At 43.5% G+C, this 14,382-nt stretch overlaps 1 protein-coding gene across 2 annotated transcripts; it reads right to left on the reverse strand.

The window, feature by feature from the left end:
- Positions 1 to 1,518: 1,518 nt before the first annotated feature.
- SRSF1 (serine and arginine rich splicing factor 1) lies at positions 1,519 to 8,838 on the reverse strand. Of its 2 annotated transcripts, none has more exons than XM_063146672.1 (4): positions 8,368 to 8,838; positions 4,587 to 4,771; positions 3,843 to 4,015; positions 1,519 to 2,957 (listed from the first exon to the last, which is right to left on the reverse strand). In XM_063146672.1, the coding sequence occupies exons 1-4, from the start codon at positions 8,559 to 8,561 to the stop codon at positions 2,919 to 2,921; spliced, it is 591 nt and encodes a 196-aa protein (XP_063002742.1). In that variant the 5' UTR covers positions 8,562 to 8,838; the 3' UTR covers positions 1,519 to 2,918. The 2 variants fall into 2 exon arrangements, with proteins under 2 accessions (XP_063002742.1, XP_063002739.1); XM_063146669.1 differs by having other exon boundaries at positions 1,519 to 3,562; positions 8,368 to 8,834.
- Positions 8,839 to 14,382: the final 5,544 nt, after the last annotated feature.

Consider the following 14,382-nt stretch of genomic DNA (forward strand, 5'->3'; position numbering starts at 1 on the left):
TGCAAGGAAGGTCCGAGATTGACTGCCACCAAACCCAGCGATATTTATGGCCAAGAAAGGACCTAAACTCAGTCCAAGTGTGCTACTACTTCCAATGGATCACATAATGTAAGGGAAAGAGGGACCAGCAATGTGAAGCACCATACAAAAGATTCAGTGTCACTCCCATGTATCTGCCTATAAACCATAACCTTCTCAAAATGCTGTTTATTCTAGATCTTACACAATCAGAGTATCCAGGTGCAGACGTCACACTAACAAACTAAGAACATTGTGTTCATAAATTGTTTATGCAAACTGGATACAGCTCACATGTGGTTTATATCCCGGCAAAACATGGGTTAATTCATGCATGATTTGCCAAAATGACAAGTGAACTGGTCCAATGTGGACTCATCGGATTTTGAGATGGTATTTACTGTTCCTGCCACTACATTCAGATGCAATTTTGCACTTAATGCTTGTTAGGTCACACAGCTTTATGGCAGCTAACTCAGGAAATTCTGAACTAGACAACTATATATGCATCCTCAGTACTTCTGGACTACCAGAAACATCAGGCAGTACTTGTATAGCTAACATTAAAGGTATACATTGTTTCTCTTTCCCATCCCATGCTAATTACTTCCCATGTCAGCTAACTGGAAACTTTTATAGCTGCAGGACTGCAATAACTTGAGTTGTGTGCTTGTGGGGATTCCTGTCTTACCCCCTTTCTCACCTATGAGAAGTCTCAAGAGCTTAGAGATGTACTGCTTATCATGGAGAGTGGGCACAGCAGTCCACAACCATGATTTGGTGTCAGGGTGGAAGCCATGGTACTTTTGAAAGATGTGCTGATAAGACAGCAAGATTGACTGCCTTGTTCCCTCAGGAGCAACATGGAGCCCATTATCAGGTTCAACGGAAGCAGTATGAACACCTGGGAGACCACAGTTCACAGGGTGCCCTTGGGCAAGTACCGCCATTTTTTCTTTCAGATTTCTTTCACTGGACTGATTTTTAACCCAAAAGTGCAATCTTTCAGATTTCAGAGGTCTGAGGCAGAATTTACAATAGTCCATAGGCAATTCACATTTTCCAAGGACTATTTATGTAAAACTAAAGCATCAGCTTAGTCAACTAGTCTTGCTCCATACAGAAGTCTGAAACTCTTACCTTGTTATCCAAAACCTGGACTCACCAATGGTTGTGTGAGCCTTTGAACACTGCTTTATACCACACTAGAGAAGCAGGGTTTCCCCCCACTGTGAACGTCAGCTGCATGACCATGTAGGATCCAGGATGCTCAACTTCTGGAGGGGTCACTCTCAGCCCTCCTCATGGCTCACAGGACTGCTCCCATCATAGGCCTACTGCCAGTGATCCAATGGAAGTAAACGGGCCATGGAGTACCCACTTGGGCACAGTCAGTCTTACGTCAGTTCCCAGGCCAAGGACAGAGGGGCTTAAAAGCTGAATTCATCATGGCACAAGACAATGTAAGAGGGCATTATTTAATACAACAGAACGACCATGCACTTTTTTATAAAATTTTATTTGTCAAAAGAAAAAAGGCAATAGCCAATTGAAAACCTACTTAATCTTAAGACTCCAATTTCTTTTGTGTCTTTAAATTTAGATAAATGACTTATTGGTTTAACGTTTTTAAACAAAACCCCCCTTTTCCCCTTTAACATTTACCATCTACTCGTGCTGAATCCTTCCAAGGAGAATGCTCCAGCGTACCTCTCCAGGTCCTTGCTTTGCTCCTTTTACCAAAAAATGACAACTCCATCGTGCATCTTAAGGGCTCCAATCGTCAAAAATAGGAAAAAAATCTTTGGAATAGCCAATTGAGTTGAATAAAAATCCACACGAGTGCGGTTTGGTTGGGGCAGGAATCCACTCCTATGTTCCTGGTAATCTGATCCCGCTCCATGAATCCTTGCAATTGATCCTCCCTATCCTATCCACATTATGATTTGAATCCAATGATCCAGCTCCAAGGATTGGGATCCAGTGAGCCCTCTCCAATCCAAACCTTTATAACCAGCAAAACCAAAAAAGAGGAGGCAAAAAGTTAGATACCGTAATGAAAAATAGGATTCTGGGGAATGATGAGTTATGTCTGCCGTTGAATAATAAAGATAGGCATCGATAACTATCAATTCCCCAAAACAAGCTTTTGAGTTGTGAAGCTCAGATTTTAGCAATGTTAATCATCTGGAGGAAACATTCTAGTATTTACACAGGATAACTGATAATGCCAATCTATCAATTCCTATATGGCAAATTACAGGTTTTGTGGTTCCAAAAAAGTTTTACGAAGTAGCAAAAACTTGCTGCTAAAGCTATCCACCTACTGCATGTCTAAACTAAAGGCTCGTTGTACTCAGCCTGGATGGTAACAAAGTTAACTGAAGTATCAGTGAGTCAGTTCTGAAAGGGGGGGGGGGCTTAAAAAGGAATCCCCAAAGGTGTCATCCCCACCACCCGCCGGCTACTATAACTGCTTTCATTCCATTACTTTTAAGAAGGTGAAACAGCATTGCTATATCAGCCACACAGAGGACATGCAGATTTTAGCAGTATTGAGATTATACTCGCAGGTTTGAAACAACCTGCATTTTTTGGGTAGCGCCTGTAATCAACTGATTCACTGCAGTCACTCGGTATTACCCCACCCCCAGGACTGGAAGAGTCATACAGGTACATCTAGCCACAATTGCCATCATGGTGGTTAGAAGACTAAAGCTATCTAAAACAATAGAGAGGGTTGTGTGTATTAAGATCATCTCTCAGTATAAGGTCAATACTGCCAATTTAATCTGTGACAATAGCACTTGGAGTCATACCATTGCCTCCATTATTGATCTGATCCTCCTCAATCCTCCTTTTGACAATCCTAAAATGATTGACATGTGCTCCACAATCCTTTAATCCAAAGCATTCTTAATCCATCTCTTCAGATATGTCTACAGAAAGACACATGAAAAGGCAAGATAAAAATGTAAGCTCCCCCAGAAGAGACAAGTTAAACACCCAACCCCCCCGCAACATCCCCAGCTTGTAGAACCCATAGCTGAACAAAGACATTTTATACAGCGATACCACAGTTGGAAGAGTGTGGGTAAGCAAACTAACTAGAGAGAACCCTGCCTAGGACATGTTAAAATACAATTTATGAAAGACGTGAGGGAATGTTGATGTTAAGGAGCAAATACTCACTAGGGATATTATACAAGAATGCAATTCAACACTTTTAGCCAATTTTGAGTAAAACAGCTTGAATTACTTTTTTCTTTAAAAAAAGACTGTACGGAGTAAAGGAAAACTGCATACAACATGGAGGGGTTCTACAAAAAGGAGCACCATTAAAGATCATTTATGTACGGGAACGTGATCTGCTGTGGCGGGGAGAGTAGCGTGGAGATCCTCTGCTTCTTCTCGGGGAATAACTGCGACTTCTGCTGTTGCTTCGGCTACGGCTTCTGCTACGACTACGGCTGCGAGAACGAGATCTTCCGTAACTTGGACTTCTTGGGCCATCAACTTTAACACGGATGTAGGCAGTTTCTCCCTATCAAATAGACACAACTTTCGATTGAAAGGTCTAAGCTTTTGAGCTGTCTTTGCAGGCATGCTGACAGACTGAAGATCTTTTTTTTATAAACAAGAACCAAGAGGAGACTCAGCACATCTCCCTGAACAACATCTTAAACATGGGGTGACCCAACTAACTTTCTGTATTTGTTAGTGCTGCAAATGGAGAGATTGCATCTCCTTACCTTCAATCCTATTGTATCCAATTGCAACCCTGCGCATCCAATTCTGGTCAAAACGTTAAGTGGAAAACCTACCTCATGAGATCTAAACTTAGTGTTATCCAGTTTTCGCACTGCGTAGGTCATATCTTCTTTCCGTACAAACTCCACGACACCAGTTCCATCTCGGAAAACATCAGCATAACATACATCACCTGCTTCACGCATGTGATCCTTTAAATCCTGCCAGCTTCCACTGGGAGGCAGTCCTGAACAAGAGACAGGTTGGAAGTTATTTCCAGGGACATCCCAGTAAGGTAATATGGATGCCTTCCAGAACTTCATCTACTCAACACAAGTAGCGTGTGTGTCTCTCAAGCAGAAATCCATATAGCACACTAAACAGCACAATACATGTTTAGAGTGAATTATTAAAAATATGTTCTTATATTTTACATGCATTCTGCTTTCAGAAGATTTAGGATTTTGGAAGGAGTGGAGCAGCAAAGGTTTATGATTGTAAGGAAGGCAGTAGAAGCTCCTTCAGAGTAGGAATTCTACAGGGCAGTGAAGCATCATTGAATTACTGCCAACATGTTTTGTGTTTTCAGCAAGACCAAACGAACACTTTAAAGTAGAAAGATAAGATTTTCAGGATGCCAAATTCTATGCTACTCACAAAATATGCTTGCCCAGACCACAGTTGCAGACTTGGAATACATTTGGTTCAGCTTACACGCATAGCCCATCAATTCTATGCTTTTGCTAGCTAGACAAACCACCATTTCCAAAGCTGAAAATAAACAAAGTTGCTTCATCTTAAGTGGATAATCAACTTACCTGATACTATCACTCTGTACTCTGAGCGCCTGGATGGGGGCCCATATCTGCCCCTTGGGGCACCACCACCTCCACCGCCGCCGCCTCCCCTGCCAGTGCCCCGACCACTTCGAGGAAACTCCACACGTAGACGGTACCCATCATAATCATATCCATCCCGTCCATACACTGCATCCTCTGCGTCCCTGCAAGAATGGGAGAAAAGAACACCCTGAAGCCAGATCAAAGGTGACTGAATCATAGTCCCTGCGGGAACGCACATCCTGCATGGGCTTCCAGGCAGGACCCTCTCACTGCCCCACCTCTTATGTCTATGGAAGCAAGACAAGCAGGAATCTCTCAATGGCACTACAAAAACACGTATTTTCTCGAACCGTCATTATTCCATCGAGGCTTTTCCACTCTAATGATGGGGAAGGATAAAAACTGCCATGAGAGGAAAGGTTCATCTCTGTTGGTTGGCAAGGACATTCTTTTTTGGACAACCTTTTGGCATCTAAGCTGATGTGCTGCTGAAGTAGGGTTTAATCTAGTGGGTGGTGTGTGTGTTTTCTTACTGGTGTGTTTTTATTGGATGTATCTGATTAATTTTAATGTTTTTAATTATAACTTCAGTTTATCAGTATTTTATTGTTAATTGCCTTGAGTACTACTTTTAGCAAAAAGGCAGAATATAATTTAAAGGAATCAAAGGTTTGAAGGAGTGTTGGGAATAGGAAAAGCAGGCACTGAGGGGAAACAAACTGTGGTTCCACATATCTTATGACACAGAACCCCTCATCCGAACACAAAGACTACTGTTGGAATGGTGTAGCACTGGGGAAACAAGCAATGCAACTTCAGTAGGTCAAGCATGGAATCTGTCCCACTGTTTCTACAAGAGATATCTGGCTAAATACACAGTAATGTATTCAAAGGCTGGGTGAGACCAAAATAAAGTGCTTGAGGTTGTTCACTGCAAGTATTTTTTACTTGCATGTTAAGTTATGTACCCAAAAAGCAGGGGATCCTCACCAGAACAGTTACTTCTTTGTAAAACAAAAACTGTTCCTTTGAGTTATTAACATACTTTGAGACCCTGTGATCCTGGTTAGATATTTAAGGATAGAATTTTCCTGAAAGAGATAGTTGGTGTCTTTGTTTTTTACTTTCTTTGTTAATGTGGATGCTAGAAATTATCTTTCTAGTTCTAAAAAAGAATCTAAGATGATGTACAAAGTACAAAAAAATAGTAAGGACAACTTTACCTATTTTTTGTTTACTAGAGATCATGGTTACTTGCACTGGGGACAGGAAGGGAGAAGAGAGCTGAGAACTGCTCCTAACAGGAGAGGCGGATAAGAAATAAATATTATTATTTTCTGTAAACCGCCCAGAGAGCTCCATTTAGAAATACTCTCCATATAAATCAGTTATATGCACATACTTCATCTTAATACAGTCTAAACAGTAAAAAAAAAAATGAAAGAATTTTTAAATCTGCAACCCTATGCATACTTACAAGGAAGTAAACTGAACTTTGAACTGTTCTGCATAGTATGTAGAAAACTCTGAAGTATTATCACTTAGACTGTAGATCAGGTGTGTACTGTATGTAGTAAAGTAATGTCTTGCAGCGATTACTCTAAAACTTCTCTTTAGTGTATTAGTTACTCTATGAATGGAACTTTTTATGCGGGAGAGCATTAAAAATGATGCTTAGACCTGCTACATTTCAGAATTCTTTCACCTCGTTTTGCATGTGGTTATCTCTCACTAGCGCTTCCTTAGAAGTAAATCACATGGGATTGTGCTATAAGGTTGCTTCATATTATTTGTATGAACACCTGAGGTTGATGGATTCCAGGTATGAGAAAAATTGTATGTGTATCTCTCAGTACTCAAAAGGTGAGAATTATAAGAAAGTTGCCTGCCTCTCGGGGATTGTCCAGGTTCCTTCTCTGAAATTTTCAATCATAAAAAGGAATCATCTAGCTTTTTACCTGTAAGCATGCGAAGAAAAACTAAGCAGTATTTTACCAATACCAGGATTCTGGCTAATGCTTTCAAAGGCATTGGGATTGCTGACGAATACTAGACACATTTTTAAAAAATGTTAAAGACTGGACTTCTGTACACACTTGAGTATTGGGGTAACTAGGTCACACCGAAGCCTGACACACAGTTACAGCAGAAGCAAACACAAAATACCAGTTTTTCTCTCTCTAAAAAACTGGAGGGTGACCAGAGGCAAAGAGGAACTGCCCTCCAACTCCTTTAAAAGTAAAAGTGGAAGTTTCCAACTCCTTTAAAAGTGGAAGTTTCCAATCGCACAGCTTCTCTCAGCCAAAAAACCTTCTTCGACTCAACCAGTTACAGTACAGCAGCACTTCCGTCCCTTGAGACACAAGCAAGAAGAGAGTCGATTAAAATAAATAGATGTGGGTCCTACAGAGCAAATTGTAGCCCATTTATATTATTTAAAAAAGTATCTACCCCACCTTCCTGCACAACCTTTCGAAGCAAGTAAGCAAGATTAATCAGTGTGCTGGCCTTTGACTGTAGGCTATAAAGTTTTTGTAATAATTAAATTACCAGAAAAATGCAGACAGTAAAGCAAGAAAGGCACAATAGAAGTTCAACGGGAATCCTGGGCTGGAAAAGTTTGGAGGGAATAGCCTAAGTATATGCACTTTCAAGCAAACATTCATAGGACCAGGCTTATTTCATTTCCTTTTATTTAATATTGATAATCTGAAGTGGAAAGAAGGGGGGATGCACTGTGAAATCCTAACAAATGTTTACTTTGGTTTTGCAATACACTGTTTTTAAAAACCAAGTAAACATTCACAAAATTGAGCAACACACAAGAACTTTTATTACACTTTAACTTAATCTTTCAGGGCCGCCTACTCGATTCTCTCCCCCTCTTTCACTTTAAGCTACCAACTCTGTGAGGCAGGCCAGGCTACTCCTACATAGGGTGAGCTTCATGGTCAACAAGGTGACATTGAATCCTTTTAGCCTCACAACAGGCCTGCAAGGAAGGCCAAGGCAAGAGCCAGCCACAGGTCCGAGGCCCCCTGCCAGAGTGAGCTCCAGGGGTGAGTGGGGATATGAAACTTGGCCTCCCTAACCTTTCAGAAGAGGCTGCCTTCTGGAGGCTCTGGACCACAACCCCCATCTGCTCCAGCCCAACATGCGGGTGATGGGACTTGCAGTCCTACAGATCTGGAGGGCAGCACATTGGAGCCCTCTCTAACCACTATTCAGGTTCTGAATATTCTGCAATTATTTCTCCTCCTTCCCCATTCTCCTCATGAGCTTGGCCTCCTTAGCCTTTCACAACAGGGCGCCACCCATATGTGTTGGACCACAACACCCATCAGCCCCAGCCAGCATGTGGGTGATGGGACTTGCGGTCCCACATATCCAGGATGGCAGCACATGTGGGGGGGGGGAAGGCCTCTCTAACCACTATGCTACACTTCTACTACTCAGGTTCTGGATATTCTTCGATTATGGTCTGCTGAGGACTGCTGAGTGGGGCTATGAACCTTGGCCTCTCCAGCCTTTCACAACAGGGTGCCCTCCACACATATTAGACCACAACTCCCATCCGCCCCAGCCAGCATGCAGGTGATGGGACGTGTAGTCCCACACATCTGCAGGTCTGGGTGGGTGGGAGGCCCTTCGAACCACACTTCATCCTCCTCGGATTCCGGGTATTCTGCAATGATGCCTCCTCCCGCCCTTCCTCCCTCCGCCTCACGAGCAAAACGTGACTCGCCCCGGGCCTCACCTGGGGTCCTCGAACTCGACGAAGGCGAACGGCGGCCCCCCGCGGCGGTTCTTGAGGTCGATGTCCCGGATGGCTCCGTACTTGTAGAAGACGTCCTCGATGTCCTTGGTGCGGATGTCCGGCGGCAGGTTGCCCACGTAGATGCGGCAGTCGTTGTTCCCGGCGGGGCCGCGGATCACGCCGCCACCAGACATGGCAAGGTCGGCAATGGCTGCGGTTGTTGGTGGGCGAGTGTGAGGAGAGAAAAGGAGGAGCAGGGCTGGAAGGAGCCCGAAAGGGAGGAGGGGGAAGAAAGGGGGATTAAAAAGGGTTTTAAAAAGAAAATTAAAATGAAGAGAAAACGGAGAGGAGGGAACGGGCTGGAAGGCGGGTGAGGGAAGGCGGTAACAGTGGTGGCGGCAGCGGCGGCGGCACCTCCTCTTCTTGCTTCTAGTCCTACAGCCGCCACAAAATGGCGCCTGCCTCACGCGGCCCTACCTGCCCTGCGCAAGGATCCTCCCGCGCCGCCTGACGTCACGCGGCCGGCGTGGAGGGAAAGCGTCCACGCCTCACTCTCAAACGCACGCCTGGGAAGACGTTCGCCGCCCGCTATTCGCCACATCCGCCTTCCAAGCGCGCATGCGCGGCTCTCCTCAGAGGAGCCGCGGGCCATGAGAAAATAGTCCCGCCGTCTACTTTTCTACCGGTCGCTTCGAGGGGCGCGATGATAAGGGAGGGTACGGCCACGGCCGCCGCCGCTAGCTACGCGGAGGTTTTAATGAACGGTAAAAAAAAAAGAGATAGAAAATAAGTCTGGCGTGCGAGGGACACCTCCGTTAGTCTCAAGGGATGGGGACCGTTAAAAGTTTACGCGAAGAGGATCCGGCTGAAGGGAGAGGGAGAGATGGCCCACAATGCATCACGCGTAAAACTTGCTTGGCGCCAAGGAGGAATATTCCCACAATGCATAGCGAGTAAAGCGTTTGGCCAATAAGATTAAGGACAAGGCAAAAAAAAAAATATCTCGACGCAAAACCCGCCTCAGTAATCTGACGTAAAATTAAAAAATGTAAAAAAAAAATTAAATTGGTTGGGACTTTAAAGTTAAGGGACGTTGCACGTATTATGGTGGTTTAAAAAAGGTGTGTATGCACCTGGATTTTTAACGTGTACATGTGAAATGTAACGTGTGGATAAGAGAAACCAGTGTTTGGGTACACAGCTCCCTCAGTGGCACAAATCGTCACAAAGAGATTGGCTGTAGCTCAATACTGCAGGGACTCTATGTGACAAATCCAGGCTTACTACCAATTAATATATAAAGAAGAATCCAGCTAAAATCCTACTTAGAGTAGACCCTTTGAAATTAATGGGATTTAAGTTAGTAATGAGTAGCTTAAGTCTCATCCATATAACTTGGCTAAGTTTGTGTCCTAGAATTGATGATGATGAGACAAATACCATAAATAAATATCACCTCTGTGATGCTTTATTTTTTTATATTATTTATATTTTTGTACCAATTATCCAAAGCTGCTTGCGTTAGAGACCTATTATAACAACAATAAAATACCATGCTACACTTCAGATAAAGCATTACAGATACACAGCAGTATTTTTTTAAAAAATAACAATTGATTTTCATCATGATAATAACAGAAACAAGCCAGAACGCATTGTCAGGCATGGTACAAATAATGTAAATGCCTAAAATAATTTTCCTGCTAGACAATTATTATATAATTACCCTTGTGGATATATACACAACAGCTGTCAAAACTGGCAGAACACATCTTTCCAGAATGAAGATGTTTTCAAGCCTTACCTAAATGGGAAAGTTGGACTTTCAAAAGAGAATTTCACAACTGTGGAGCCACCACTGAGACGGCCCTGTCCCTGAGATCTACCAAGGGGATCATTACTAATGATAGGCAAGATGGTGAATTATGAGCTGAGGAAGCTAGCCCCAAATTTGTTTCTTTTTGAAGGGGATGGATGCTTTTGCTGCTATGGGAATAGCCAGCTCATAGGGGCAAAAGAAGGTTGAGAAGGAATTCTATCCGCAGCAACATAACTGATTGGCATTCTTCATTCTCAAAGTGACCCTCTAAACATCTAGCTGCTGTCTCCAACTTCCAAATCCAACCAACTTTCAACAAAGAAACCCCAACATTTAGATGGGGAGAAAACTGCTAGAGATTTGAGTCTCTGTTGCACCGGAGCCCGGCCTCAAATTATTTTTATTTCTCACATTTGTATATTTCCTCCAATGAGATAAAAAAACAGATGAGTTTAACCTCACAAAAATCCTGTGGGATAAGAGCTTTTGCGGCCTTTAAACACACTTTGTGGGACTGCGGAGAAATAAAAGTGTTGGACAGATATAGTTGGAAAGTACATAAAAGAACAATTAGACGGATGTAAAAGAGATGTAAATTACCAACAGAACCTACTTTAGATAACTTCGAGAGTGTGACAAAAATTAATAGCTGTAAATATATGGCAAAGTGTTTAATGTATGAACACTATAAGAAACTTTGGAGGGATATAAAACCAAAAGGACTCTGGAATGTTGTAACACAGGAATAGGAATGCTAATTATGAAAATGTTAAGAGGACGGTATTAAATGGGCGCTCTTTGGGCGCTCTGTGCCCATCTGGGGAGAGCGGCGTCGGGTTTTTGGTTGGAGTGCAATTGCGCTCATCTCCCCCCTCTTTTTTTTAAATGGTGGGCATGACATCCCTCCTGGGATGTCGCGCGTAAGTATGGATCCAGGGGGAAGATCTCGCGAGCAGGATATTGCAAGATCCTCCCTGCTCTCTCCCGGAAGGTCAGGAGGTTTAGAAAAGGCACCTGTCTCTTGATTTGTCCTTCAAACCTGACTCCATGGTCTTCAACGTTTTCTCCTGGTTTGTCTTTTTGATCCTGCTTTTTCCAAAATCCTGCCTTCTGGCTTTCTCAAGCCAGTGTGGTGTAGTAGCTAAAGTGTTCGTTCTAGACCCCACTCAGCCATGGAACCTCACTGGGTGACTTTGAGATGGTCACAGACTCTCAGCTGAACCTACCTCACAGGGTTGTTGTTGTGAGGTTAAAATGGAGCGGAGGAGGATTATGTACACCGCCTTGGGTTTCTTGGAGAGAAAAAGGCATGATATAAATGTAATAAACAAATCCTGCTTCCTGGTTTGTTCTTTGATCCTGGCTTGCTCTTCAATCCTGATTTTTGGCTCGCTCCTTTATCCTGTCTCCTGGTTTGTCCTTGGTTCTGGAGTACTCTTAACTGCTGACTATAGGCTTTCTCCACGGTTCCTGGTTAGGCCGCTGTCTGTGGGCCAGCCCTGTCACCCAGGAATTATCGCCGAAGAAATGAGGCTGCCAACCAGTATTTTAAAAATCCTTGAAACGCTTCCAATTCAGAGTGGCAGCGAGCCATCTGTGTTTTCTAAATCCTGCAAGTGAACAGTGTGAGGAAATCAAAGCAAGCTGGCAGGCTTAAACCAGCATTGCTGATAATTATGCACATTTAGCTCCATCCCACCTACATATTTTTCCTGGTTTTCCCACTTTGTTTCCATAGCGGAAGGAAGGAAGGAAGGAAGGTGGGTCCTGCACCCCTTCTTTTAAGGGGCTCAGAGCACCTGTCCAAAGGAGAACAGGTCAAGAGAAACCCAGGTCTTCTATGCAGTGTATTTTACTGCAGACATTTCCCCTGGGTGTTTTATGCACGCCTCTTTTTTAAAATTATTATTATCACTATTTCCACAGAACACTGGTTTGATTCTCTAATGCAGCCTTCCTCAACCTGGGTCGCTCCAGATGTGTTGGACTGCAACTCCCAGAATGCCCCAGCCAGCTCTGGCTGGGGCATTCTGGGAGATGCAGTCCAAACACATCTGGAGCGACCCAGGTTGAGGAAGGCTGCTCTAATGTATCCCATGCAGTAGCGACTGCCGTTTTTTATGTGGCGCCCTCTTCCTTTTGCGGCCATTTTGAGTGTGTCTGCTGTTTCAGCTAATGCTGTCCGCCATGTTGTGTGACGTGGGAATAAGCTTTCCCCCAATCACTTACGCTGTTTGCACTACCTGGTTTTCTTGCTATAGCAACGCCTTCCTCATTCCCTACCCAGTGCTATTTAGAAGAACACAAACCTTCAGTATATTGAAAGTAAAAGCTTTTATTGATCTAAGTATGCATAGCATTTATCAGCATCTTCCCCGCCCCCCGAGTTACATTTGGATGTTGGGTTGGTGCATCTCTCCGCCAATTATATCGTTGGAAATTCCAACGGGATGTGCGCAAACTCCGTAACTAGAAACATGTGCTTCCCCTAGCCGTCTGTATTGCATTTTAACCATTATCTTTACTGGTGGCCTTCTAAAGATTGAAGGCGCTGTTCCAAAAAATGGAGGCAAAACTCAAATGCCGCCATGCGAGCTCTCCGTGCACACTCTGTAATGAAGACATTAATATATGTCAGTGCACTTAGCTGAAACTCCTACTGTTTTCCCTCAGTTACCCACTTCTTCGCTGATTCACTAACCTTTCATCTCCAGTAACTAAGCCGCCTTAGGACACGCCTCAGTATAATTATCAGCATCAGGATCTTTGTTTGAACAGGCATGGTTCGTGTTCTGAGTACTGAACTGTTCTGACATTGTTGCAATGTGCAACACTGGGAATGGCCTTGAGATATCCCTACACAAAGTCAGAATTGTACCTCGTCGACAGTTTCGAGGCGTAAACAGCGAGATGTCCTGCTCTTCCCTGTCTGGGAGTTATGTCCCAGTACACCTTTGTACTCGAGCAGCATCACCTTACTTTTGTTATGGCATTCTAAGGCTGCCCGTTTGGATTTTTTGTCGCCCCCAAATATCCCGCATATCCAGGGTTTGCGCATGGCGCCAAGACACACCATGTTTGTTTCGGAGAGGAGTAACATTCTCAGCCATAACAACAAAAAAACAGAAAAGGACAAATGACAAAGGAAGAAAATTATTATTATTATTATTATTATTATTATTATTATTTATTTATTTATTTATTTATTTATATAGCACCATCAATGTAAAACAGTGTAGGAATTGAAAATTAAAGGTGGAAGAACGAAAGTAGACTTGACTTGCCCATTTTTTCTTTCCCTCGATTCAGTGGTAGTACAGTTAAGATGGACAGGTGTTATTAGAGTAGTCCCATCAGCCGTCCGATCCAGAAAGTAGAAGGAGGAAAGGATTGCACAGGAAATTTAAAAAAATGTTTAAAAAATTATATTTATTTGTATCCCGCCTTTTCCCCAATGCTGGGCCTCAAGGCGGCCTTACAAAGTTTAAAACATATATGGGGGCGGGGCGGGGGAAACCATAAACGTTTAAAATACACAACAAAATTATAAGACATTAACATAGATGGAGGGCCAGATTATTCTCCAAAGGCCTTCTGGAACAAAAAAGTTTTAGCCTGCTTCCAAAAGCCCATCAAGGAGGGAGCCAGCCTAGCTTCTCCGGAAAGAGAGTTCCCACCAAGAGAAAGCCCTCTCTCATGTTCCCATCTTGTGAAGATGGTGGGACTGAAAGAAGGGCTTCTCCAGAAGATCTCAATGCACGGGCAGGCTCATAAGGGAGAATACGGTCTTTCATATTTGGACACCGCGCCCTCCCTGCACACCCTTGTCTTTCGTCAGAAAGACCTTGATCACAGCAGGACAGCAGGGAAGAACCACAATCACAGCAGGACATGGTCAGCATCATAGGAGTCCTTCGCCCGACCGCAGACTATAACGTTAGCATCATCTGAGTCCTTTGTATGCAATTTGCTGCGTCAGCAGACTATATGGCTGGTGTGATAGAGCTCATTGTGTCGGTACTACCTAACTGATCCTTCTGCCTCATATCTCAGGAGATACTTTCCAACTTTCTTGAAGATTGTGGAGAAACAGTGTTTATATGTCTGTTTATGTTTTGTTATGTTTAAAAACTTCATGTGACTTTTGTGTGGCTATAATGCAGCCTCCCCCCAACCTGGCACCCTCCAGATATGTT

The sequence above is a fragment of the Elgaria multicarinata genome, chromosome 22, assembly GCF_023053635.1.
Source record: "Elgaria multicarinata webbii isolate HBS135686 ecotype San Diego chromosome 22, rElgMul1.1.pri, whole genome shotgun sequence".
Classification (NCBI taxonomy): Eukaryota; Metazoa; Chordata; class Lepidosauria; order Squamata; family Anguidae; genus Elgaria; species Elgaria multicarinata.

Excerpts from the sequence above, each read along its gene's own strand:
- SRSF1 (XM_063146669.1), bottom strand. The coding sequence starts at position 8,561 with ATGTCTGGTGGCGGCGTGATCCGCGGCCCCGCCGGGAACAACGACTGC. Across the intron at positions 4,016-4,586 it reads GTACAGAGTGATAGTATCAG|GACTGCCTCCCAGTGGAAGC; the intron begins GTAAGTTGATTA and ends TCTCTTGTTCAG. Across the intron at positions 3,563-3,842 it reads CTAAGTTTAGATCTCATGAG|GGAGAAACTGCCTACATCCG; the intron begins GTAGGTTTTCCA and ends TCTATTTGATAG.